Genomic DNA, 25,929 nt, shown 5'->3' with positions numbered 1-25,929 from the left:
AAACTGCAGACAATTTTTCTGTCACTGTCCAGTAACCATGCCAGCCGAGGGCTTACCAGCCAGCCTTTGCCAGTGGTTAGTTTTAGATTCTCCCCTGCGAGTCTGGGTTTGGACCCATAACAAGCTGAGAGTCTCTCTTCCAGGAATCTCTGAGCTCGGATGTCATAGAAGAGCAGGGAGCCCTGCCCTGTGCCCACAGTGATGATGTGCTCATAGAAGCTCACTGACCGGATCCCTGAGAGAGAAAAAAGGACAATCAGCAGGCAAAGTATGCACTTGACAGTCTGCTAGACTCAATTTCCCTGACACTGAGTTCACAAGGCGCCCCCAAATACCAGACAGCGGCTTTCCCATGGCAGACATAACTCATGCAAAAGCCAGAGAACCCTGATGCCACATGACCCACCCACACACTAACAGGAACCTTCCCACAAGTCTAAGAGAAGTGCCAGATACCTGATGATGCCCAAGATGCATCTGGCCTAAGACTGTAAGTATGCCCTGAACCTCCCTCCCTCCCCTAGACTCACTCTGAAGTCATCTTTTGTATCTCTAAGCTCCTCTCCATTATGTTTCCAATCCACACTGAAACCGAGGGTAATCTGCATATTTATGAATCATTACATTAAAAAGGACTTCCTTGTATTTGACCTAAAACCACTACCATGGCACTGCAAGAGGTCTTTACGTGGTATTATGTGTGTTATGAGGGTGCCAAACAGCCTAGAACTGAAGCAGTCAAAGGAGCAGTGTCTCTCACATTGTGAACTTAAGACAAGTCACCTAATCACTTTGGGTCATAGGGAAAACACTTCTGCTGCATCTGTGGATCAAGTAAGTACATGGGATATGAAGATGCCTCGGTACATTAAGTGCTCACTAATACTTGTTAAATCAGTATTTCCTTATTAGGTATGAAAGCTACCCCAGTAACAGTAACCAAACTCTCTTAAAATTTTCATTACAAACATCATTCCAGCCAAGCCCGTTTATCCCTTCCCTTACTACTCTTGTTACACACATTATTCTCTCTGTTCTGAAATGTGAGCATCTCAGATATAACTGAAAACAAACTCAAAACAAAGGCCACTTTCGCAACATCTGCACGAAAGTGAGAGACTAAACTGTCATGCACACTGTGCCTTTCAGGACTCTCAGGATAATGGAGCCACATTTTTACATGAGAAGAGGGACAATGTGAGATAAAGATGAAAACACACTTTGTTAAGATAGATGACCTGGATTCTAGTCCCTGGCTCTTCCCCCACCAATCTGTGTGATGCCGTGAAGTTAAGGTAACCCATTTGGGTCTCTGTCTCCTCATCTATGAAATGGGGTTAACATCCTACTTTCCTATTAGCTTCCCACAGGGTTGTTGGTAAGATGAAATGAGATGTCAGACAAAGGTATTCTGAAATCTTAAAGTGTAGTACAAACGTAAGCCTCTCTTTTTATTCCTCAATAAAGAATGAGGGTGTCCTCAGAATATGCTATTACAGATGCGAGGCTGAAGCCTAATTTACCCAGTGGTCAGAACTAAACTAAGTATCTTCTTCAGCTTTACTGAGGTATAATTGTCATATAATACACTGCACATATTCAAAGTATACCATTTGAAGTTTTAACATATGGATATATCCATGACACCATCACCACAATCAAAATAACAAATAAAAATTACAAGTTCCATCACCCCCGAAAGTTTCCCCATGCCCCTTTGTAAACTCCTCCTCACGCCATCACACTATCCCTTAGCGTAAAGTGAATTTTATAGTTCAGGTAGGGTCCCAGCAACAAATTAGCACAGGAGAGAGAGTAGGGCTCTGTGAAAGAAGACGGAAACCACCAACATCCTGACTGCTGGTTTCCACCAAAGGCTTCTGTGGCCACACATTTGTCCATGGTGTTTGAAGCCCCCCTCTGTCAAAACCCATTTGCAACTCAGCTGTAAGCCTGAGGGGCACACGGGGCCTCTTACCACTGCCTCTCTCCCTGGAGCAGACAGACTTCACATTGTATGATGGCTGCCGTGGATCCAAGAAGGAGACATGAGCCTGGGAGCCCACTGCATACACTGACCACTCACTGCCATAGGCCAGGCACACATTCTCACGGCAATATGGCAGTTTGGTGGAGAGGAGCTGAAAACAAGAGAGATGGACCCATGGCATTACCAGAGAGCATAAAGCAGGGCATTGTTCTTAGACACCCACCTCTGTGGGCCTTCCTCCTGCACAAGCCACAAAAAGTCAGAGACAAAAACACATGCCCCGATTAAGAAAATAACACCCTGCTCCACCCCTAGGTATGTAAGAAAAAGAAAGGGTGACTATAGTAAACAATATGATCTAGGCACTGAAAAGAATTGGTTACGGGAAATGGTCAAGCAGGAATTAAATAATCAGAAGCAGAAAGACAGGTCAAAAATCACAGGTTATTTCCAAGGAGGACCCCAGGGCACTAAAGCCAAGGTACCACTCTTCTCTCTGCCAGGAAGAGTCACCACCTTTCTCACTGGTGAAGAAAGATAAAGGGGCTGACTTCTGGCTACCTCAGCCTAACTCCCTAATTGTACGGTAGTTGTACAGTATAGAAAGCGCACTCATAGCACTGCTCAATCCCAAGTAACCCCACCAGTCTTAACCCGGGGTCTGTGTCGCTGAGCCAATCCTCAGTGGGTGCCTACTGCCCGTAAGACACTGGGCAAGGTCAGTGGAGCTCAAAGGCTGCTGTGACATGAAGGAATCAATACTTTCTGGAGCTCTGCTTCCTCTTCAAAAAGTCTATCACAGAAGTAATAAGCAGCAAAGGGCTCTGGGACAAGAAGAGGGAAAATGATCCAAAGGTAGGTTTAACTTTAGGCAAAAGTTGTCTGTAAATATTATGAATTAAATCTGTATTCTCATTACCTTACATGATTACTTCATAGATGGTTTACCTTAGTTTCACTGATCTTTGCTTGCCAGTGGCTCCTAACACTTAGGTCTTCCTACCCTGACAACACACCAAATAGTCAATAATCCCTAATTAAATACTTAAATGCATTGTGGATTGGAGGACTGCTAATTAAAGGAGTCTCTCAGCAGGCCCTTGCAATATGAAAGGATAACCCCCTCTGACTTTTGTAAAAGACTTTTAAGAGAGGCATACCATGACAAGGACCTACTGTAGAGCACAGGAAACTATACTTGTATCTTGTAATAATCTATAATGAAAAAAATACACACAAACACACATGAGTGAATCATTTTGCTGTACACCTGAAACATGGTAAATCAACTATACTTCAATTTTCAAAAAATTAAAAAAGAGAGAGAGGCATGTCAGACTTAGAATTTCATGCACTGTGCAATCACATGCCTAGGTCCTTGGATAATTGGTGCTTTGGACAAGAATGAAAAAGTTTAAGGAGAATTAAAGTCTTTAACTATAAGGTGACTATAATGCAATAAAAAAACGTTTAAAAAAAAAGTTAACAAACACACACACACACAAAATAAATAAAATGCAATAAATATTTATGTACTGAAAAGAAAAGAAAAAAAAAAAAACTATAAGGTGAAACCACCAAGTCATGTTCATCACACCTTAGACAGTGTATCTTCAGCCTTCCAGAGATGAAAGTAGCCATCCAGGGATACCGCTCCTAATTCCTACAAGAGCAATGAAGAACAGGTTATATCACACTTTGAAGCAACTAGTATACAATGGTAAGCAGGGGAAGACCCCTGGGGTCCTCCCGTTTTTCACTCCTATCCCATGATGGTGCTAGGGATTATCAGCCCATCATCTCACCCTACAGAATGCAGCTGGACAGCACATTAAAGCAAGGCTGCTTCTTGAGAGAATCCAAGAAGTCCAGGTTTGAGCAGTAACACAGACACCCATGGTTCAAAAAGCCCTTACTATGCAATCACTCCCATTACGTCCTGCTGGATAGTTAGAGCACAGCACACACATGAAGGACAGTTTCATAACCCTCAATGTGAGAGCTTCTGTAAGTGGAGGGTCTAAGCTGGGTAAGGTAAGTCTACCCCTATGCTATAAACACGGATGGGAGATAGGAGGCTAAGGAACCACACTTCAAACTGTGGCCAGATTCAGATTTTGGAAGAAGCCTTTATTCTCTTTTGGCCCTGGGTCTTCATACCAACAGTCTACTTAATAGCCCAGTTTCAGGAGATCTGACTCAAATGATTAAGTAAGATTTGGTGGCAGTGTTGCAAAGAGGCAATAAAGAATAAAAAGAAACTGAATACCAGAGAGAAGAAAGTGATTGCTTTCAGAGGCATGTATGAAAATCACCCAAAACAGAGCACCTGCAAAGGCACGTGCAAATGAGAGCTGGTCAAATCAGTGGCCCTGGGGAAACTCTGACACACTGATCCACAGGTATGAACTATCCAGAGAATGCTGCGGAGCTCAATGCAAGGGGGAGGTTTCATAATCTCTCAGCCCTCAAGAGATGCCCTGTGGGCTCGGAACTGAGCTATGCAGTAAACTCTGACTCAGGAAGAAGAGTGCATCTCCCAACACATAAGCCAAGAAGTTAAAGCAAGAGGAACAGGCTTCAGGGAACTTTTGGCAAGCTCATACCTTGTTCTTGTTGTTGAAGGCCAGAGCCCGGACCTTGCAGTTATCAGGGTTTGTGTCCTCTTTGGGGATGTCCTTTAAGGCCTTGTGAGTGATGTGAGCATACACAGGGACCTGTGACATGTTGTGCCTTGCATCACTTTTGGTCAACACATCATCTGTCACCTCCCAGAGTCCCATAGAACCATCGCGTGAGCCTGCAGGCAAGGAAACCATAAATGTCAGACATATACAACTCTCCATGGGACAGTCCCACAGAAGCCAAGATGGGCTTTCTTAGTCTAGCTCTTTGTGCACCATGCTCACATGTACTAAAGCTTGGCCAGGTGGCCCACATCAAAAACAGACAGCAATACGCATTTTAACAGCCACACTAAGACGATGATTCAACTGAAGTGTAAGAGTTAAAATATAACCTTTAAGTGTAGCATGGTTGGCGGGATTTTTCAAAAGAGAGCATTGATAAGGCTCAGTAATTTTTTCCAAGCCAAATGCTTAGGTCACGTGGGCATGCAAGCACAGGTGACTTCTACTAGGCAGTAAGGTTTGGGAACTTCCACTCTAGATCAGTGGCGCTTAACCTTTTCAGAGTCACATACCCCTTAGAGAGATTTAAGAATGTTAAAGATCCCTTTCTCTAGAAAAATACACAAAAGCATCACATTGTACACTCAATTTCAGGGAGGTTCATGGGCTTCTTCAAAAGACTACAATCCCTGAAATTAAGAATGTTAAAAAAAAAAAAAGCCACACACAATAAACAAAAAACAAAGAAAGAAAGACTGTTCTACATAAAATGAATGCTTAAAAAAGCATAAAGCTTTCCTTAGCAAACAAAAATGAAGCACTTTAAAAAAAAACTAAGAACACTTTTCTTTGAATTGAGCCCCGAATACACTGCTGGTAGTAAGTTAGCGAAAATGGGACCATCTTTCTAGAGTACAACTGAGCCATCTGTAGCAAAATCCAGTAATTTTGTGCTCCTAGCTAGGAATAATCCACTACCATAAGACCCATATATAAAGATGTTTATTCAGAACAATCTATATGTCCAACAGTAGGGCTATGTTACAGTCATAAAACAGAGTATCAAGAACCACTAAAAAAATCATGTTTTCAAATTCCTTTCCAGTAGCGTTATTTGCCAACACTCCTCTGAGACCAGAAGGTGCCCCTATCACACTGCAAATCTCTTGAATGCTTCACAGTAAAAAATGTCTAACATGGGAGAAATATCATCCAATTTGTTTGCATCGTAAGGTTTGTGGACAGGGATTCAAAGCAGGAGGTTCATCATGTGTGAAATCTAACAAAAGCCAGAGAGAGAAAGGCACATCTAGAGAAATACGTATGATTCATAATGCAAATTTAAAAAATAAAAATAAATAAAAAATAAGAATTTAAATAATGAAACAAGTTTTAATATGAAAAATTTCAAATATATTGAAATGTTAAAAGAATTTTTCAATGAATTGTATACTTACACTATTGTCTACCATTAGCATTTTCTTATATTTAGTGTATCATGTATCTATCCATATCCATCTCTCTATATGATCTCATTCTAACCAACTAAAAAAATATGTACTGAAAAAAGACTAGGAAGATGTATTTTAAAATGTTAACAGTGGCTATCTCTGGGTAGAGATATTACAAGTTAATTCTTATTTCCTTTGTTTGTTTATATGAATTTTAAAGTTTCTTATAATAAATATGTATTACTTTACAAGAAAGAAAAAAATTAAAGAACTAATTTTGGCAGCAACATGAAGACTGGATTGGATGATACAAGACTAAAAGCAGAGAGAAAATATGGGGAAGGACACTGGAGTAATTCAAAAGATAGATGATGAGCACTCAAGTAGAGAAGACAGAAAAGAAACTGATGGATATGAGATATTTTAGAAAAGTTTCAACATGGCTTGGTAACCTAAGGAGACTTAAGAGTCTTGGTTCCCTGGCTGTGCATCTAAGTAGAGGGTGAGAGCATTTACCAATATATGTCAAAGGGGGAAAGTGAAGTCCTGGAAGGGAGATGATGAGTCTGAATATACTGAATCTGAGGGGAATGTTCAGGGGTTGATGCTCATCCCCAAGTCTGAACATTAACATTGGTTAACAAGTATTGAGCATTTTCAACATGGCAGCCACTATGCACTATTTCATTTGATCTTTCCAATGACCCTCTGAAGTATACACAATCATTATCTATGTTGTAGATGAGGAAATCCAAGTCTCAAAAAGCTTAAATAACTTGTCCTCAGTGATAGTAAGTGGTATGACCAGGATTCAAATTCAGGTCTCTAATATCAGAGACAATATTCTTTTTTTATTTTTAAATGCAGCAACAACTATTTCAATGGTGCATCAAATACTCATTTTTTTGGTAAATAATAGAACTTTGTTTATATCCAGTTAAACAAGACATCTACATTGACTTAAAACTATTTGGACTTTATTGCTGATGTGACCTCTCAGAGTCTATGAAATTTCTGATTTGGATGTGAACAAAGCATAGCTGAAAATTCAAAAGAAACATCTTCCCCTGCTCCCCTGAACAGCTGAGTATTAGAACTATTTCCAACTGAGCTGTTTATTGCAAAATTTTGAGGCAGTATATTTTCTCAATTTTTGTATAGTTTGTTATGCCTTTAAATTATGCTTATTATTAACCATCTCTGCACATATTATAGTTTTAAAAAGTATGCTGTATTTTTACTCTCTGTCTTCCATAATGGTATGTGGTGTTGTGTACCCTATAATATGTCATCGGTATGTCACATAAGATTCCATCATTATCACATAACTTCCACCAGTAAGTTAGTAAGTACTAACTTACTCGGATGATCAAGAAATGGAAACACAGCTTCTTTCAACATGTGACAATTTGGAGAATAGAACATTTGAAGATTAGTACTTTTACAAAGCTCTATTTCCTCAAATTAGATGGCAGAATTATACATTAGGAACATTGATCTAAGTATTTTTCTTGTCTACAGTGATTCTATAATTTATAAGGAAAATATCTTCTATATTGTCATAATTAAAGTCTCAATAGAAGGTGAATTACAATCACAAATGTTTATATTTAAATTTTTAAATTATAGTTTATTTGCAATATTATATTAGTTTCAGGTATACAGCATAGTGATTCAGTATTTTTATAAACTATACTCCATTTAATGTTATTACAAAATAATGGCCATATGTCCCTGTGCTGTACAACATATTCTTGTTGTTTATTTTATACCTAGTCGTTTGTATCTCTTAATCCCCTACCCCTATCTTGCCACGTCCCACCCCCCACACTGGTAACCACTAGTTTGTTCTCTGTATCTGAGTCTGTTCCTGTCTTGCTGATAGACATTCATTTGTTCTATTTTTTAGAATTCACATATAAGTGATAGTTTTTGTCTTTTTCTGACTTATTTCAATAAGCACAATACCCTCTAGGTCTATCCACATTATTGCAAATCTTGTATCAGGTCTTTAATCCATTTTGAGTTTATTTTTTATATTGGTGTGAGAAAATGTTCTAATTTCACTTTTGCATGTAGCAGTCAAATTTTCCCAGCACTACTTTTCACTGAAGGGGCTATCTTTTCTCCACTGTATATTTTTGCCTCCTGTGTTGTACATTTATTGACCATAAGTACATAGGTTTATTTCTGGGCTCTCTACTCTGTTCCATTGAGCTGTATGACTGCTTTTGTACCAGTATCATGCTGTTTTGATGATCAGAGCTTTGTAGTTTAGTCTGAAGTCAGGGAGCATGCTATCTATAGCTTTGTCCTTTTTCCCTCAAGACTGTTCTAGCAAGTCAGGGTCTTCTGCAATTCCATAAAAATTTTAGAATTATTTGTTCCAGTTCTGTGGAAATACGCCACTGGTATTTTGATAGGGATTGCATTAAACTGTAGATTGCTTAGGGAAGTATGGACATTTTAACAATATTAATTCTTCTAATCCAAGAACATGGGATGTCTTTCCATTTCTTTATATCATTTTCAATTTTCTTCACTGATGTTTTCAGAGTACAGATCTTTCACTCAGAGCCAATATCCTTTTTTTTTTTTAATTTAAGTATAGTTGATTTACAGTACTGTGCTAGTTTCAGGTGTGCAGCATAGTGATTTTGTATTTTTGTGGATTATATTCCATTATAGGTTATTACAAGATACTGAGTATAATTTCTTGTGCTATACAGTATGTCCTTGTTGCGTATCTATTTTAGATATAGTAGTTTGTATCTATTAATCTCATACCCCTAATCTGTCCCTCCTTCCCCTTCCCTCTCCCCTTTGGTAACCACAAATTTGTATTCTATGTCTGTGAGTCTGTTCCTGTTACAGAGCCAGTATTTTTAAAACCTGTTATACTGTTCACAAAATGTAGACTTGGAAGCCATCAGCCTGAAAACATAGGACACTTGCAGCCCATATGAAAGAGAAGAGAGGCTCCCCAAAAAAGCCGTATCTTGGCTCCCAACAACCAAATTCAGTGCAGGCTACTGTCATACAGATAGTCCCTAAAGAGGTGACATGACTCAGCCTTTGCCCTCAAGGAGCTAGCATTTCTTGGGGAGACAAATGACAGGGAATTCAAAAGCTTCTGAACCACTCCTGAGTAATTCTGACCTGTGACTATGCTTACTCATTAGATTTTTCCCTCCTGGCTGCTTTCTATTGCCTAGCAAAGACTCCAAAGAAGAAATATTTATGTTCCCTTAGTTTTGTTAGCAGCAGTTCTAAACATGGGCTTTGAAATCAGACCTGGATTCAGATCCTGTTTCCACCTCTCACTGTCTGTGTAGCCTTCAGCAAATTATAACCTCTCAGAATCTAAATTTTCTCATTTGTGAAATGAGGCTCATAATGCAAACCTTCTACGATTGTTCTGAGGATTATAAGAGATAACACATGTGAAGTGCTTAATTTAGCAACTACTATGATTTTTAATTTGGGAATCCGAAATGGGGGGTTATATTTTTATATATAGGTATCCAGCAAAACTGGCTGGCACTCTGAGCCTACTTTCTAGGCTGCTGTGGGTATTCAGAAAGCATCTGCATATCTCTAAGTTATCTTCTCCACACTCATTTCCATATATTTTTTCTGACTGTTTCATCACAGGGAGAGAAATTCCCCCAATCCTATACAGCTTTTATCAACAAGAAACTTAACACCATGATAGTTGTACAGAAAATGATAATTGCTCCTAATACTTTATAGGGCACATCAACCTTTCCAAAAGCACTTTCACAACTATTGTCTCAGTGAAGCCCCACAAAAACATTGAGGCTAATATGCTATCATGTCATCACACAGGCTCTTTCAAACAAGGCAGAGTATGAATAAATAAATTAAGTATGCCAGTAGGTCCACTTTCCAGATCAGGAATACACGAGGGAAAAGATTTATCCAAGGTCACATGGTAAGTCAGAGAAAGAGACAATTTTGGAAACAAGGTCTCCTGACCCCTGGCTGAGAGTCTGTCTACTGGCCTATTTCCAATCACACTACTATCCCTTTTCAACTTCTAGCCTCCCTCCCTCCCTGCCACACCAGAACTTCCTACAGAAGGGCAATTTTACCAGACACCGCTAGAGTGTCACTGATCCATGCAATGGAAAAGATCCAGTCCTTGTGTCCATCCTTCAAGAAGAGAGTGACATGTACAGAGGGGGAAAAAAAGAAAAAAAAAAAGAAATTAGTAAAATAAGGATTACAATGCATACCCCTGAAAAGCACGCAAGTCTAACTGAAAATATCTTTGTAAAAATTATAATTCTGATCTCTGGTGATCTCAACCCAAATGGCATGATCCCACAATCTTTAACTTCTATCTTGAGAAGCTCAAAGCTGGAATGACATACCTGTGGGCAATAAACACATCTGGTGGACACACAGCTCTCACCCTCTATCTCCAGATGTCTTACTTGGGGCTCCTACACACAATCACCCACCTGTCATCCCAGCTACCTCATCCTACCACTCTCCCCCTTGCTTCCTGGGACAATAGCTACAACTGACATCTTTGCTGTTCCTTCTGTCTGGAACTCTCTTCAAGACACTAACATGGCTTATAAACCCTCCTGTCCTGTAAGCCTTCCTGATCAAATGTCATTCTTATCAAAGAGGCCTTCCCTGGCTAACCTCTGAAATAGCACCCTCCACCACACTCTCCCTTTAGCCTGCCTTTACTCTGCTCCACGGCACTCATCACACTCCGATTACTGTCCATAAGTATTTGTTGGTTTATATTATATATTGGTCCCTTCACTTGAATGCAGGCTTCAAGTGGGTAGGGGCTTGGTCTATTTTATTCACTGATATGTCCCCAGTGTCTAAAACAATCCCTAGATCTAGAAGGCTCAAACAGTTTCTGAATAAATGATTTAATAAACTTTGCTCTCTGACTATGGGCAGCAGGAGACGTGTAAATACCGTCGACATAAACACAACCCACTGCTGCTGGTCCCTTTATAAAACATACACTCTGGCAACATACCTGATACTCCCTTTGGGGAGTGCAGTCCCCATTCTGAAACCTCCACCCCCATACCTCACCGCCATACCCCTGAGTCAGCAAAAATATAGAGGAAATTATCCCTTCCCAGGAGGCTCGTGGGAGGAGGGTCCATATTACCTACAGGGCTCTGTTTAAAAACAAGGCTATCTCTGACTACATTTACTGGGGAAACTTACATCTCCCACACACACAGGATCTAGTGTAGGCAGCCGATAGATGGCAAGACTGTTGGGGTTGTCTCCTCCGGTAGCTAACAGTGTTCTAGAGGGATTCAGCTCGATAGCATGGATACCACAGCCCTGCTGGGTCACGCATCCAGGCTCCCGGTCCTTCAGAATGGGAATCTTGGTGATCTGGCTTGTCTGGACATCCACTACAAACAGCTACAAGAGAAAAGGGGTACAGAAGCTGAATACAGTTTCTCCTCAGTATGGTCACCCCTTCAATCAATTATCCATCAAACATTTGATTAATATCTAGTACATGTTAGACATTGGGAATTATGAAAGGCAGGTCAGGGCTACACTAGTCAAATGAAACATGAAAATAAGAAAACATAACAGAGAGAGGTATAATATGCTACATGAACACAGATGAGAAGTAAATTCTGCCTGGGATTCCAAGATGGCTTCAAAGAAGACTTGGATTAGACTAGGGACCTAAAGAACCTGATTAAAGATTTTCTGCCAGTTCAGGCATATTTTATGTATCTAACTCTTATCTAGCCATGCATAGAAACTTATAAACAAAACACATACAACCACTATTAAACACACCTATCAACATTACCAGGTTTGCTGGAGTGACCTGATACATAAGACTAGGTAAGAGACATTAATGTCACGTCTCACTGCTATACACGTTCTATCCTATGTCTCCATGCCTTTGCTCATGCTGCTGCTTCTGCCTGAAATGCTCTTTTCCACTTCTATACCAAACCCCTTTTCACTCTCCAAAACTGAACTCAGAGAAATGCTTTATGGAAAAGACCAGTCTTAGAGAAAGGGCATTCCTGGTGGAATCTATTATTAAACTCTTCATGTGATTCAATGATTCATTCCTTTATTCACTCATTGATTCAGTACCAACTAAATGCTGAGTACTGTTCTAGATTCTAGGAATATAACTACTAGGAATAATCTGTGCCCTCATACACCTTATAGTCTAGGAAGTTCATTTAAAATCCTATCAGCAAGTCTCATGGTGAAGCCAAATTATGTCAAGTCTTTGTATAAAGTAACTGATTGCTTGCAGAGGAAGGAGATCTATGAAAGCAGAATGTAGATGAGCCTTAAATTTAAAATGGAAAAAGGAAAGGAGGAGTGCCAGGAAGATACTGAGGAGCAATTTTTTAAAAGGAGGTGGAGTGCAGGGAACACTCCCAAATCTGTAAGCCCTGACAACTACTGCAGGCAGACCCCTGCCTAATTAGCACCATCACTGGTTACAAGCATTTTTAAACTCACTACATCTAAAACAACTGATCTTCCTGCCCAAATTGCTCATTTCATCCAATGCCACTGCAATCTGTCTGGTCACCCAAGCCTGGGATTCTTCCTAGACTCCTCGTCCTCCCTCACCCCCATCATCCCAGCTAGTCCTGCCAAATCTACCCCCTCAATATTCTTACAGTTGGCTCCTTCCTCTCCATCCTCTCTCCTGTACAAAACTGCAGCTGAGGTCACCATCAAAATTATTCTCCATACTATCTATAGTCATTCATTTTTATAAAAATGGAAATCCTCTTATGTCAATTAAAAAATATCTAGTTATCCCCCTAAATTCAAGCTCCTTAGCATGGCATCAAGCCTCTCCCCAATGTGGCTCCTACCTATCTCTCTAGCTTCACATCCTGCCAAGGACCTTATACTCTAGAAAGAACTGCTTATTCATTATTCTTCACACAAAAACCTTCAGTGAAATACAACTATTTTGTTTCATGCTCATGCTGTTCACAATGCCAGAAATGCTTTCTCCCACTCCTTCCTTTTACCTGGCCAACACGTACTTATCTTTCATGATTCAGTTCAGACACGTCCTTTCTGAATATTCCCTAAATCCAGGCCAGTTACGTTCCTCTTCTGTAGGCTCCCAAGACAGCCCTCTACCACAATACTTAGATCTTGTCACAGATGTAAAATCTTTGTCTTTTTCCATTAAGCTAGTAACGCCCTTGCAATTCCAAGAGCAGGGGATTTATCTCATTTGGTTCTATAATCCTGCCCCAACAATGCAGAGCTACATACATAGTAAGCACTTGTAGCCACCTTTCAGGAGGCCAACCCAATGATGTCAGGGGGCCCCCCACATCCCTGCGCTCAGCGTGGGGCTCTGTAGCTGATTTTGTTTGATATAAGCTCTTATCTCCAGATTACAGCAATGTCCTGGAGTGACTTGGCTCAGGCAGAAGTAGTCCAGAAGCCAGATTGGACTGGGTCATTTAGATTCTTTCAGGAATGTGGAACTGGCTTGTGGCACTAGACCAAACTGTTTGGGTGATCATTATCTACCAAAGCCAGTCCCCAGGGAAACAGAAGACAGGAAGCATGGATGTCCTTGGTTCCATGGCTTTATAATGCCTAGTTGTTTCCCCCCGAGATCCAGAGATACTTTCTGCTCTTGGGGTTTGTGAACTAGCCCTTCCAATAAATGTGAATGGGTTTCTTACCCTTTTAAACAAACAATCTCTACCAACACAGTCCTTCAAATGCTTACTGAAGCAAAATTAACTGCCCACTTACACCTCTGTGGTGTGTGGGACAACGCATCCATAATATGTTAGCTTCTGCACCAGTGATTCCCAAACTGATTATCACAATAACCTAAGAAATTTTCTTTTAAAAAATTCAAACAAAAAACTACAAAACAAAAACAATTCCCCGGTCCTATCCTAAAATTCCCCCAACTGCAAATTTCTGAATTTGGAGCCAGTAAAACTGAACTTTTTTCCAAGGATCTTCAGGTGAATCTGCTGATTTACCATATTTAACAACCACTGATCTAGAGACTTGCTATCCAGGGACATCTGGAAGCTTGTTAGAAACAAAGAATCTCAGGCCCAGCCTTAGATCTACTAAATCAGAGAATCTGGAGTTTCCCAAGACTTCCAAGTACACTGAAGTTTGAGAAGCACTGACGCAGAGAGACTTCACTCTGCCTGCTAAGGACAATGTGTTTGATAAGACACAAGAGTAAACTGACCTGCAACCTGGAAAGGTCTGAGTTTCCCCTATGGATTCTGAGGGCTGGCTAAAACTTTAAGAATTATTTTGGTCCATTTCTTTGCCTTAAAACAGGCCTCCATCTCCGCCATCCAGAAAAGGTGAAGAAAAAAGGCTTCACCTTTTCATGTCTAAGAAAGTCCTAAATCCAACCTCTCCAGTTGTGGAGTTGGAAGAGATCTAGGTTTGAATTCCAGATTCGTTATTTGTTAACTGTGTTATTTTTGTCAAGTTACTTAACTTTTCTGAATCTTTTTCGTTATCTATAAAACCTGAATAATATTATTTATCTTACTGAGTTGCTAAGAGATCTAATAATATGTACAATGTCTAGCACAGGGCTCAGCACAGAATAGGCGCTTAACAAATAACAGCCAATAGAAACACTGTTCTAACGTTTGCCTCGTTTCACAGGGTACAAGAAAGGCTTCTACAGTAGATGAAAAAGACTTGACACAAGGGAGATGGAAACAGCTGGCTGTGTAGAGGGCCCAGGAAACCAAGAATTTACCCCCAACCTCACCTGCATCCTTGCAGAGGAATGACAGCACCAGGAGAAGGATAGAGCCTTTCTGCTTCTTCAAAGAAAGAGGGGTGTGGATGGGCTGCCTCAGAATATCTCCCCAAGCGCTCTAGCAAGGGGCCAAGGCTCCATGCAGCTCCTGTAACATTTCCCAGAATGACGCTGCTCCATATTAACCTACTGGGATCCCTGCCAGAAACTAAGCTTGAGGCTTGATGGCTCCCTGCATCTTACAAGTTAGGACAGAGGGAAAAAAAGAAAGTATAAGCCTTACAACCAGGAAGATTGTAAGACTAGTGAGTACACCTCTGTGTGTGTGTATTTGTATGTAGATACGTGCAAATGTGCGTATATAGAAAGATCCAGGTGGCTTAATAAAATGGGGGGGGTAGTGGAGCTCACAAAGTATCTAAAACTCAATGAGTGTTTTAGCTGGAGGCTAATAGAGAAAGGAAAGCAAATCCACTAGGTCTCACAGACATCAAGATAAACTATATTGATCAGACAATAAAAGGCAAGTCTGCTGAAAGTTGGGGAAGAAGAAAAGACTCTCTAGCTACAAATACTTCATACTGTTCAAGACCTAGAAGGGTTCTCACACCTAGAAAGCCCAGGTCACTGTTTCTATTGCAAGTCTATTAAAGGAAAGATCATGTGGTTGCTAAAGTAAAATAACATTTTTGGGGTCCCAATTACAAAAATAACCATCATAAATTTGTAAAACAGAGAAAAGTAGAAATCAGAAAATAAACACCACCACCCCCTACGACCACTCGGTGTATTTTTTTTCCATGTCCTTCACTACTTAACCCCCTAGTCACAAACATACATATTTTTCTCCATTTATAAAAATGTGATCTTATACATATTATTTATATATTTGATACAGCAGTTAACATCTTTCCAAATTAACCAATACACTTCTACATATTTTTTAATGGCTATAAGGTAATTCACTACATGGGTATGCTAACATCTACCAAATGCATTCCCCGTTACTGAACATATATACTGTGTCCAAATTTTCAGTAATATAAAACACACTGCAATGAACATTCTTGTATCTAAATCCAGGTGCCTGTGCTATGCCAAGATCTCTTACTCTTTGCATTGTGAATCTAAGCTCCAAAAGACGGCTATGGGGGGCTGGCTTGCTGAAATCAGCAATGGTACTTCATATTATGTCTTGAATTCTGATATTTCCCACTAGAATCATGATTTTTGTGGAAGGAGGACCATATTAAGATTTACACTACTCTGAATTTAAGTTAACATAATCCTTTACAAGCTTTATAGCTTACAAGTCCAGTAAATTGACTTCAACCCCTGATTTTGGAGGGCTCTGTTGGAAATGGAGTAAATCCTGAGAATCAGCTTTGGCAAGACACATAAAATTTTGCCTTATACCCACCAAAGTCACCAAGTAAAGAGCCTCTCACAGCATACCACAGAGGTTTAGCTACCTTAAGTACCTCAACAAACACTTGAAAAAAATTTCTCTTAAGCTGTAAAATCAGAATCCAATTGAGCACTCCCTTTATCTAAGTACAAAGCCCATGTCTACTTACAAGCGGTAATACCATCCAATCAGAAAAAGTAGAAGAGTAAACAAAAGAACTGGTCCACTAGCCCGATTTTACCCAAATCTTCATTTTTTCCTACGGAAGGTGGAAATTGATTTCTATTCTACTCAAGGATGCTAATAGTTAATGTATAGATTATTCAGAAGAAAACAATGTCTATACAGGATATTTTCAGCTTTTTGCTCCCCAGGGCATTTCCAGGCATGAGGCTTTCTACTCAGAATAACAGGAAGCCTTATTTCTAAATTGCAAACTACTGGAGAACAAATTGTTGTTATATACTAATTATTTGCCTGGTATATTAAGAGATAATAAACTTTTAATAATGACAGTATTAAAATAATGATAATATAATCTCTTTTCTCTCACTCTTACTTCCTGAGCATTATAACACAAAGACTTGAGGACAACATGGTTATATATTTGCATACTGAAAAGCAAGATCTCTCTGCAGGTGTTATTTTGAGCTCCAAAAAACTCCTTGTGTGACTGTGAGGGGAACCTCCTTTTGCTGAATACCCTACCACTGTATTTTCAAGCTCCTACTTCACACCCTCTCCCCAAAGAGGATGTATAATACGTAACTGTTCAATCTTCGTCATCAGACAAACAATGAATGGCAACTGGGCAAGGCCACTTTCACCACTGCTTTAGACTAAGAAAAAACAAGGTTCATCTAGCTGAAGGAGCTTTTTAAAAAAATGAGTTTATTGACAACTTATCAACAATAATGGAAATAAAAAATGCCAAATTACTTTCCAAAAGGGTTTTATTATTTTGTTCTTTATTTAAAAAAATTTTTTTAGCCGGGGTGGTAATTAGGTTTACTTATTTATTTAATGAAGGTACTGGCAATTGAACCCAGGACCTAGTGCATGCTAGGCGCGTACTCTGCCAACAAGGTATACCCTTCTCCCTCGAAAATGGGTTTTAGTAGTAATGTATATATTACCTGTTCCATCACATCCTTATCAGAACCGGGTAACACTTTATCTTTAATTTGTACACAGGAAAATATTTTGCTTTTATTTGTATTCCTTTTATGGTGGAATTAAATATAATATCCTATAATTTATTAAATGTACTTCCTGTCATATATATTATATCTAAATAAATTATTTTTAAATGTTTAAGCTATTTGGGATATGACTGACATACAGAAAATAGCCATTTACAAGGCAGAAAAATGCTCACTTCTTAAGTGTATTAATTTGGCCAGAAATACACTCAATGACCGGAACCATCAAACCATTGCCACCACTTTCTCCTCCTCCACCACTGCCATTAATTATATCAACAACTTACTAAGCACATGTTCTAGGCACTGTGCTAAGAGTATCTTACTTAATTTTAATTCTCTTCATGACTCTGCTAGGCAGGTACTACTACTCTTTCCATTTATTTTAAAGGTGAAAGAAAGGTTTAGAAGGTGTCTGGCTTGTCCAAGGGCACAAAGCTAAAAAAAAATGGAGCCCAGATTCAACCCATGAATCTCTGAATCCAAATATACAATACAAAATGACTTAATCAAACGTGTTGGTACATTTATTTATTTTTAAAGTCTGTTACAACACCTGGTATTACCAGGTGGTTTTCCATCCAAGTACTAGACAGGCCTGACCCTGCTCAGCTTCTGAGATCAGGTGTGTCCAGAGTGGTATGGCCGTAGACAAACTTGCTGATATTTCTGACATATATTTACTATAACTCCTTTAGTAAAGAGACCAAAAAATTAGAAACTAATGACTAAGCTAATATGTGACCTAAAAAAAGAATGGGCAAATCTCTAGCTTTGTCTGTGGACACCAAGAACAGGCAAATAAAGAAAATAACTACTTATCAAGGACTCCCTCAGAGTGCAAAAAATAAGATTTGATTACATCCCACTGGCTGCTGAACAAATATTAAAATTGCCTGAGAGCTTGTTTACAATTCCAATTCCTGGGTTTCACTGAAGGAAGTCGTGAATCAGTACAGAGTGGAGACCAGGAAACTTGCATTTTTAACATATACCCAAAGTGGTTGTAATGCAGATGGTTCCTGGATCATGCTTAGTAAATAAAGGCCTAAGCAATCAGAAATTAAATATTCATTAATTTAAAAGAACATGGACTGGCAAAGGAAGCCATGAAGGAAATGCCCAAGGAAAGCAGGAAGCAAATGAAGTAACTAGATTGTCTTATCATTAACCTTCTGCAAGTAGTTAGCCTGCCAGCACCTCCCTGCAAACCTCTGATTTCAGCAACCCAGGTCTCCCCATCCTCCAAAGCCACAGGGCTGCAGGAACAAGCCCTAAATTCACCAGAGGCCCTGCTGCCAAGCATGTGACTCAATTCTCCAGATGAGAAAGGTGATTAACAAGATAGGATTATTCATTATTAAGGGCTAGACATGAACCAGAAGGGGGAAAAAAAGTTATCCAAAGGAGACTGTTAGTTTTGTCGACCAACTCCCTAGTTGAGTCCACAGTCTCCTTCCTTGGTTTCTGCCCTGCATCAGCCAAATGGGTTTATTCAGAGTCCCTCAACATGTCTTGTACGTTCCTGACTCTGCTATAGACTGGAGATCCCTGTTTTCTTTCCACTGTTGAAGTCTCTTTCTCCTCTAGGAAATCCTCTCTGAATACCCTGGCTATGAATGGTTTCCTCCTTGGAGCACTCCTGGTTGGCGCTACTAATGAGGCATCTATGTTGTCACTAACTTTGCACATGGCTAGGTTATCACATCTCAACCAAGCTAAGCAGAGGTCAGGACCTATGTATTATACTGGTGTGCTGTTACGCTTTTTATAGGAAAAACTGGCATCTCATCTTCCTGGAACATTAATCAGGAGATGAAGGATTTCCACTCTCCCCCAACACAATATTTTTACATTAAGAGAATCATAACTATTTTATAGTATGAAATGCACAAAAATATTTATGATATTAACGGAACTTCAAAGACATTTCACACTTGGTCACAACTGTCCACTCACTGAGTAGTCCTTTGCCACCAAGGGTATTGCAGTTAAGTCTGAGGAGTACTTAGTACAATACAAAGAATTCTGACGTGGAAAAAGGAAAATGGGGACCCAAATTTAACTCACTATAGAATCTCAGGTAAACAACTTATCTCTCTTTGGGTCTGTTTCCTCAACTACAGAAGAAAAAACAGAGGTTGGTGGTTAGGACTCAGTTATCTTTAACAGAGTCTGTCTGTCTCCCAGCTCTGTCCGAGATTTGTTTTTATATCATTGCAACCCCACACGAGGTAGTGTCTTGTTATATAGGAGAAGTTCAACAAATGTTTAGAAATTTAGTAAAAGCAGACAGAAACCACAAAATTGTTCCACTAAATTCTGGCCAATGAGATGTAGAAGTATTACTCCAATTCCTCTCACATTCAAAAACTGACCTGATGAGAACACTCCCACCTCATATGTGAGAGAGACTGGCGGCCTCAAAGGATCCAAAGGCACTTAAGCAGCTTAAGAAGCCAAATGTTGCAATCCAACTATAATCCTGGATTGAAACCAACTGCCAATTTTGGGTGAGTTTCTTCCTTTTATCTCCTAGACCAGGAAATGAAGAATCCTGCTTACGGGTCAAGTGGAAAAGCAATACTATTAGGTATCATCAGGACAAACTCTCATTTGTCTGACACATCCTGAACCAGATCCAGGCACTGCTCCCATTCCAACAGAAAAAATATCCATATATCAGTTTGAGAAATAAAGACTTTTTTCTCTGACTGTAATGTCTGTCAAGGATCTAGCAAGGGACAAAAGCCTCGAGCACAGGAGTCTGTATGTTCCTCCTATGTTCATCCTCCAACGTCCCAAGCTTCTAACAGACCATACCTGAAATAAAGGGCTCGGGTCACTTAAGAGAAAAACTGCCCGCCTCAAGCTCCGTGGTGATCGTCAACTGGGGACATGATGACTGAAAGTGCATGTTTGTGTGCCTGTGTGTACATGTGCATGCGCCTGAATGTCATGGTAACTGGGGGCTCAGGCTAGGGGGATTGCTGGCACCTATGAAGCAGAGGCCAGGAATGCGAAATATTCAGCAATATGAGGTAAAGTCCCAGACAAGGAAGAAATCACTGAAACACTATCAGCATTCTTGAATCCCTCCATAGGACTGCTGCTCAGGCCCCAACATTCTTTCTAAAAAATCTTTTTCTTTTTATTGAAGTATACCTGATTTACAATATTGTATTAGTTTCATGTGTACAATATAGTAACTCAAAATTTTTATAGATTGTAGTCCATTTAAAGTTATTACGGGGAGAGGATATAGCCTCAGTGGTAGAGTGCATGCTTAGTATGCACAAGGTCCTGGTTCAATCCCCAGTACCTCCATTAAAATAAATAAGTAAATAAATAAACCAAATTACCTCCCCCCAAAACAAAACCCAAAACAAACAAAACCACCAGAAAAAAAAACATTTAAAGTCATTATAAAATATTGGCTATATTCCCTGTGTTGTATAATACATCCTTGTCATTTATTTTATACATAATAATTTGTACCTCTTAATCCCCTACCCCTATCTTGCCTCCCTTTCCCTCTCCCTACTGGTAACCACAATTTTGTTCTGTGAATCTGTTACGTTCTATACATTCACTTGTTCTATTTTTTAGATTCCACCCATAAGTGGTAACATACTGTATTTGTTTTTCTTTGTCTGACTTATTTCACTAAGCATAATATCCCCCATGCCAATCTATGCTGTTGCAAATGGCAAAATTTCATTCTTTATGGCTTCCATTTTGTGTATGTGTGCGTGTGTGTGCATATACCACATCTCCTCTAACCATTCATTTGTTAATAAGACGCTTAGGTTGCTTCCCTATTTTGGCTATTGTAAATAATGCTGCTATGTACATTGGGGTGTGTGAATCTTTCTGAATTAGTGTTTTTGCTTTCCTTAGATATACACCCAGGAGTGGAATTCTGGATCATATGGTAGTGCTACTTTTAGTTTTTTGAGGAACCTCCATACTGTTTTCTATAGTGGCTGCACCAATTTACATTCCCACCAACAGCATACAAAGGTTCCCTTTTCTCCACATCCTCATCAATATTTGTTATTTGTAGACTTTTTTGATGATAGCCATTCTGACAGGTATGAGGTGGTATCTCACTGTGGTTTTGATTTGCATTTCTCTGATGACTAGCCATGTTGAACATCTTTTCATGTGCCTGTTGGCCATCTGTATGTCTTCTTTGGAAAATGTCTATTTAGGTCTTCTGCCCAATTTTAATTGGGTTGTTTGTTTTTTGATATTGAATTGTATGAGCTGCTTATATGTTTTGGATATTAATCCCTTATCAGTCGTATCACTTGCAAATATTTTCTCCCACTCAGTAGGCTGTCTTTTCGTTTTGTCAGTGGTTTCCTTTGCTGTGCAAAAGCGTTTAAGTTTTGTTTTGTTTTTTAATTGCAGTATAGTCAATTACAATGGTGTCAACTTCTGGTGTGCAACACAATGTCCCAGTCATGCATATACATATATATATTCATTTTCATATTCCAAAACTTTTTAAGTTTAATTAGGTACCATTTGTTTAATTTTGCTCTTGTTTCTTTTTTCTTTGGAGATAGATCCTGGAGCCCATACCTGTGCTAATACAAGCAAGGCTTTCTTAAGATGAAGACAAGTGAGAAAGGGACAGCCAACTCTAGCACCATCACATATAAAATGCATAAACTTACACCTACTGCTCCTCTTCCTAAAGCCTTATAACATCAATTAACTTTACATAGAACCTTAGAATTTTTGAAGCATTTTTGTAATGATTTCCAGTCCAGAAACACTTCTGCACATGCGCCCCAGCAGAATGAACTTGCCAAGACTGCAATTCTATAACTTCCACATCTAAAAATCTTTCTCTCCAAAAGAGTCAAATATTCTGAAAATAAGACAAAAGACTAATTCAGGGATAAATCTGAACATTTCTTACCAGAGAATAACCATGTGCCATTTAAAAAATGACTAATTAGCAGGTTAGTATTCTAACTACAAAATTTACATGGATCATACAGATAAGAATGCTGCTAACCTGAGATGTACCTCTGGCTGGACCCAAAAAATTCTGCAGCATTTTAAGCATTTTCTAAAAGACTGTAATCCCACTGGTAAAAAAAAATAGTAAGATGAGGAGGAATGAATAAAAAAATCTGGTCAGAGCAAAACTCCAGAGCGAAACAAACTTTCTCTTTGTTTCCCTGTGTCTCAAATGGAGTTTCATAATCAGCTTTTATGATTTCAGGAATCTGAATATGTAAACACAGTGATACAACATTATAGCTATTTTGTCAACTCTGGTAATTACTATTCCACCCCACTCCCAAAATCAGCTTCTCCAAGTTCTTCGTCCTCTCATCTGGCAACAAATGGCAGCCCAAGCTCACCTTGTCTGTTTCGTTATGATCCACCAAGCCTATCTGTGAAGTCAACAGTATGCCTCTGACCGTTACTTTGGGAGATAGTGAGAAAGATAAAAGCCGCCCTGGCATCCAGGAGTTAGCCTGGTACTATCAGTTAGGCCTTAGTGTCTTGGTAAAAATAATTAATTTCATAGGAAATTTTCCTGTGAAAATCCTATTTCCTTAAGCTTTCCCCAAACCACCCTTGTAAATCCTTTCTAACACCCTCTTACTGAGAAGCTTCATGGTTCCCTATGGTGGAGGTTCTCCCTCGCTGCAAGGAGCAACTGTATCTACCACAGGTGAGTCAGTCCCTGGAAGTAAAAAAACAGGGAAAAAATGCCCACGTTTAAAATACCTCAGGTTCTGCATACGTTTTCACTCTGTCTATCACCATCTTTCCCAAACAGGCCCCTCTCAAAATAATCTATATTCTTGAATTGTTTCTGGTACTCCTTGTTCCCTTGGAGCAGTTGAATTGTCCTCTGACCTCCTTGCTCCCCTTGGAGCAGTTCTTCCTGCTCCATAAATGTAGGTGTCCTCCAAGGTTCTGTTCTTAGTCTCTGTCAGTACCAATGGTTCTTACCTATTTTTGGCTCACAGTATTCCCTTTGAAAATCTAATGAAATCTATGGACTGCTCCCCACACCATCCTCCCCAGATTGTGCCCAGAGAATACACATATTTGCAATTTTAGGGAAGATTTTTAGGACTCAAGTGTGACTTCTCTACCCTCTCTCCCATGGTAATAGAACAATTTCAATAATGTCTTTTACCTATATGACTCCTAAACCACTAACTTCAATCTTTACCACCTCCTAAACTTGAACTAACCCAAAGCACAAAACTAAACTCAATTCTTCTTCAAATCTGCTTAATACTCATCCTGCCATCCTTTCAGTTAGTTACCCAGGTACAAGATATCAGTATTAACTGCGAGTTATTCCTAGAGGGATTAGATCTGCCTATGGCATCATACATGGATTCTACCTCTAAGATGTCTTATATCTGTCTCCTCCTCACCCTCTCCCTGACACTGTCCTGGTTTTGCCCCTCATTACCCTCATCTTACCTTAGCACCAGCATCCTATAATTGCTCTCTCTAAAGTATTACTCCAACTACATCATTTACTGTTTCAAATCCTTGGGTTTATCTCTCCTTTTCTCACAGAATAAAATCTTAGCTTGCCATTCAAGGGCTTCTATACTGTGATCCTAATAAACCTTCCCAATCTTAAACTCTCCTCTAGACACCTAAACCTCTTGTCACACAGGATTCTCAATGTTCTTCATAAATGGTAGACACTGTTCCCTATAAAAATCCAGACTTCCAGTTCCTCTTCAAAAAGAAAAAAGAAAATCTGTTAACACTAGATCCAAATTCTCACATGGCAACAACTGGCTGGAGCCAAAATGCTTTCTCTGGCAGCCCCCACTTCTTTGCAGTCCCCACCACTTACCGTCTAGTGCCTAGCAAGCTTCTGTTATTTAGCTTTTCTATATGGCTCTGGACACAATGTGCCTTTGTATCACTAACCCGGGAGTATATACCTACCTACCCATCCTGGTCCCCAAACCCGTATTCCAATTAACGTTATACTACCTCTCCTTCTTTAAATAATCCTGTGCTTACTGGGGCCCAGCGAATTCAGGGAAGTCAAATGGACTGCTCCTAGTTTGAGTGTCAGCCCACCACACAGGGAAATTCACACCTCAGGAATCAAGCTCCAGAAAAATTTGTAAAACATCTCTGCTGCTTTTTTCACAAAGGATGACCCACTGCCTCAGCAAACATTTCTATACTATAGCCCCAAGGCAGTTCACTTGGAAATGACTTGGCTTTTTAGCATCTGTGTACACTCGGTTAAATGCTCATGAACACGAACAGGAGCCAAGAGAAAAACAGCTTCTAACTGGCAGATACATATTAAAAGGTTATTTCAGAATATAAATGGTTGTGGTATACTTTTCCTACTGAATACATTTAAATAATTTAATTGATGACAAAATTTCAACACATCAAAAATTAATTTACAATTATTGAGAATCCAATGTGAACTCCTCCCTCCCCAAATCTTCACATACGACCCAAAGATAGTTCTAATTGTTTAAATAATTTTCCTTTCAAACTGAGGTAAGCCCCCGGGAGTGCCAAGAGCATTGGAAAAGGCTCTGGATTCATTATCACCACTACTATTTTTGAATAAGTAAGATATTACTAACTTGAAATATTTCCCAAGATGTATACAGCCCCCTTCTCAGCAATGAATACTACAACTCCCACTTTACAGATGGGAAAACAAAGACACGGATAAGGGAATCATTTACCAAATATCACAAAGAGCAGTGTTCCTGTTTCCTTGCTTCGGTTCTAGAAGCTAAGCAAAGAAAAACACTAACTATAAAAGGAAAACAAGTCCCCACTTAAACACTGTTAAGTCAAGAGGACACAGAAAGACAGAAAGAGGTAGATATGAGTAGGTTAAATTACTACTAACATTATTCTCACCTTCAAAAGAGGGTCAATAAATTCAAGAAGCTGGAGACTATGATGACTAATTCAGTTTACAATTCAGCAACATTTGCTGGGCAAAACACTGTGACAGTTTGTGTGGGGTATGGAATGAAACCCTCTAAATGGGAGACTCTTTTTCTACTCCAGCTGACAACAATGACAGTTCTTTTAAACCAAGAGTGGTGGCTTGAGAAACTAGGAAAAGGAAGTTTTATAGAGGCTTGTCACCACTGTTTACTTTTGAAAGGCTTTTCTATAACAAGTAGCCTCAACGGAAGAGGAAATAAAAGCTTGGCCTCAACCACCATGGTATTATTTCCTTTCTTAAAACTCATGTTTAAATCTTTGCCTATATGCTTTATAAACAAACACTTCTCCTAGTACTTAAGATTTTCTTGATCTAGAGCCATCTTCTCTTTCAATTGATCCGAGATGTATTTCTGCCCAGGGTAAATTTACCCAGCCATTATGACACTAGTCATCTATTCACACAGAGAGGGGTGAAAACAGAGGGAGCAGCTGGGCCTACATTTGACCTTTTCTCAC

At 39.4% G+C, this 25,929-nt stretch overlaps 1 protein-coding gene across 1 annotated transcript in view; it reads right to left on the bottom strand.

The window, feature by feature from the left end:
* Positions 1-25,929, bottom strand: part of DCAF12 (DDB1 and CUL4 associated factor 12) — a 31,157-nt gene that overhangs the window by 2,636 nt on the left and 2,592 nt on the right. Inside the window, exons 3-8 of the mRNA XM_010975836.3 lie at positions 11,301-11,507; positions 10,187-10,247; positions 4,597-4,790; positions 3,588-3,653; positions 1,979-2,141; positions 57-235 (exon numbers count right to left, since the gene is read on the bottom strand). Of these exons, the coding sequence (XP_010974138.1) occupies positions 57-235; positions 1,979-2,141; positions 3,588-3,653; positions 4,597-4,790; positions 10,187-10,247; positions 11,301-11,507 (870 nt within the window). The remainder of the gene's footprint in view (positions 1-56; positions 236-1,978; positions 2,142-3,587; positions 3,654-4,596; positions 4,791-10,186; positions 10,248-11,300; positions 11,508-25,929) is intronic.

The sequence above is a fragment of the Camelus dromedarius genome, chromosome 10 (genome assembly GCF_036321535.1).
Source record: "Camelus dromedarius isolate mCamDro1 chromosome 10, mCamDro1.pat, whole genome shotgun sequence".
Taxonomy (NCBI): Eukaryota; Metazoa; Chordata; class Mammalia; order Artiodactyla; family Camelidae; genus Camelus; species Camelus dromedarius.
Note: the sequence above shows the minus strand (reverse complement) of the source record. Positions and strands in the feature narration are given on the sequence as shown.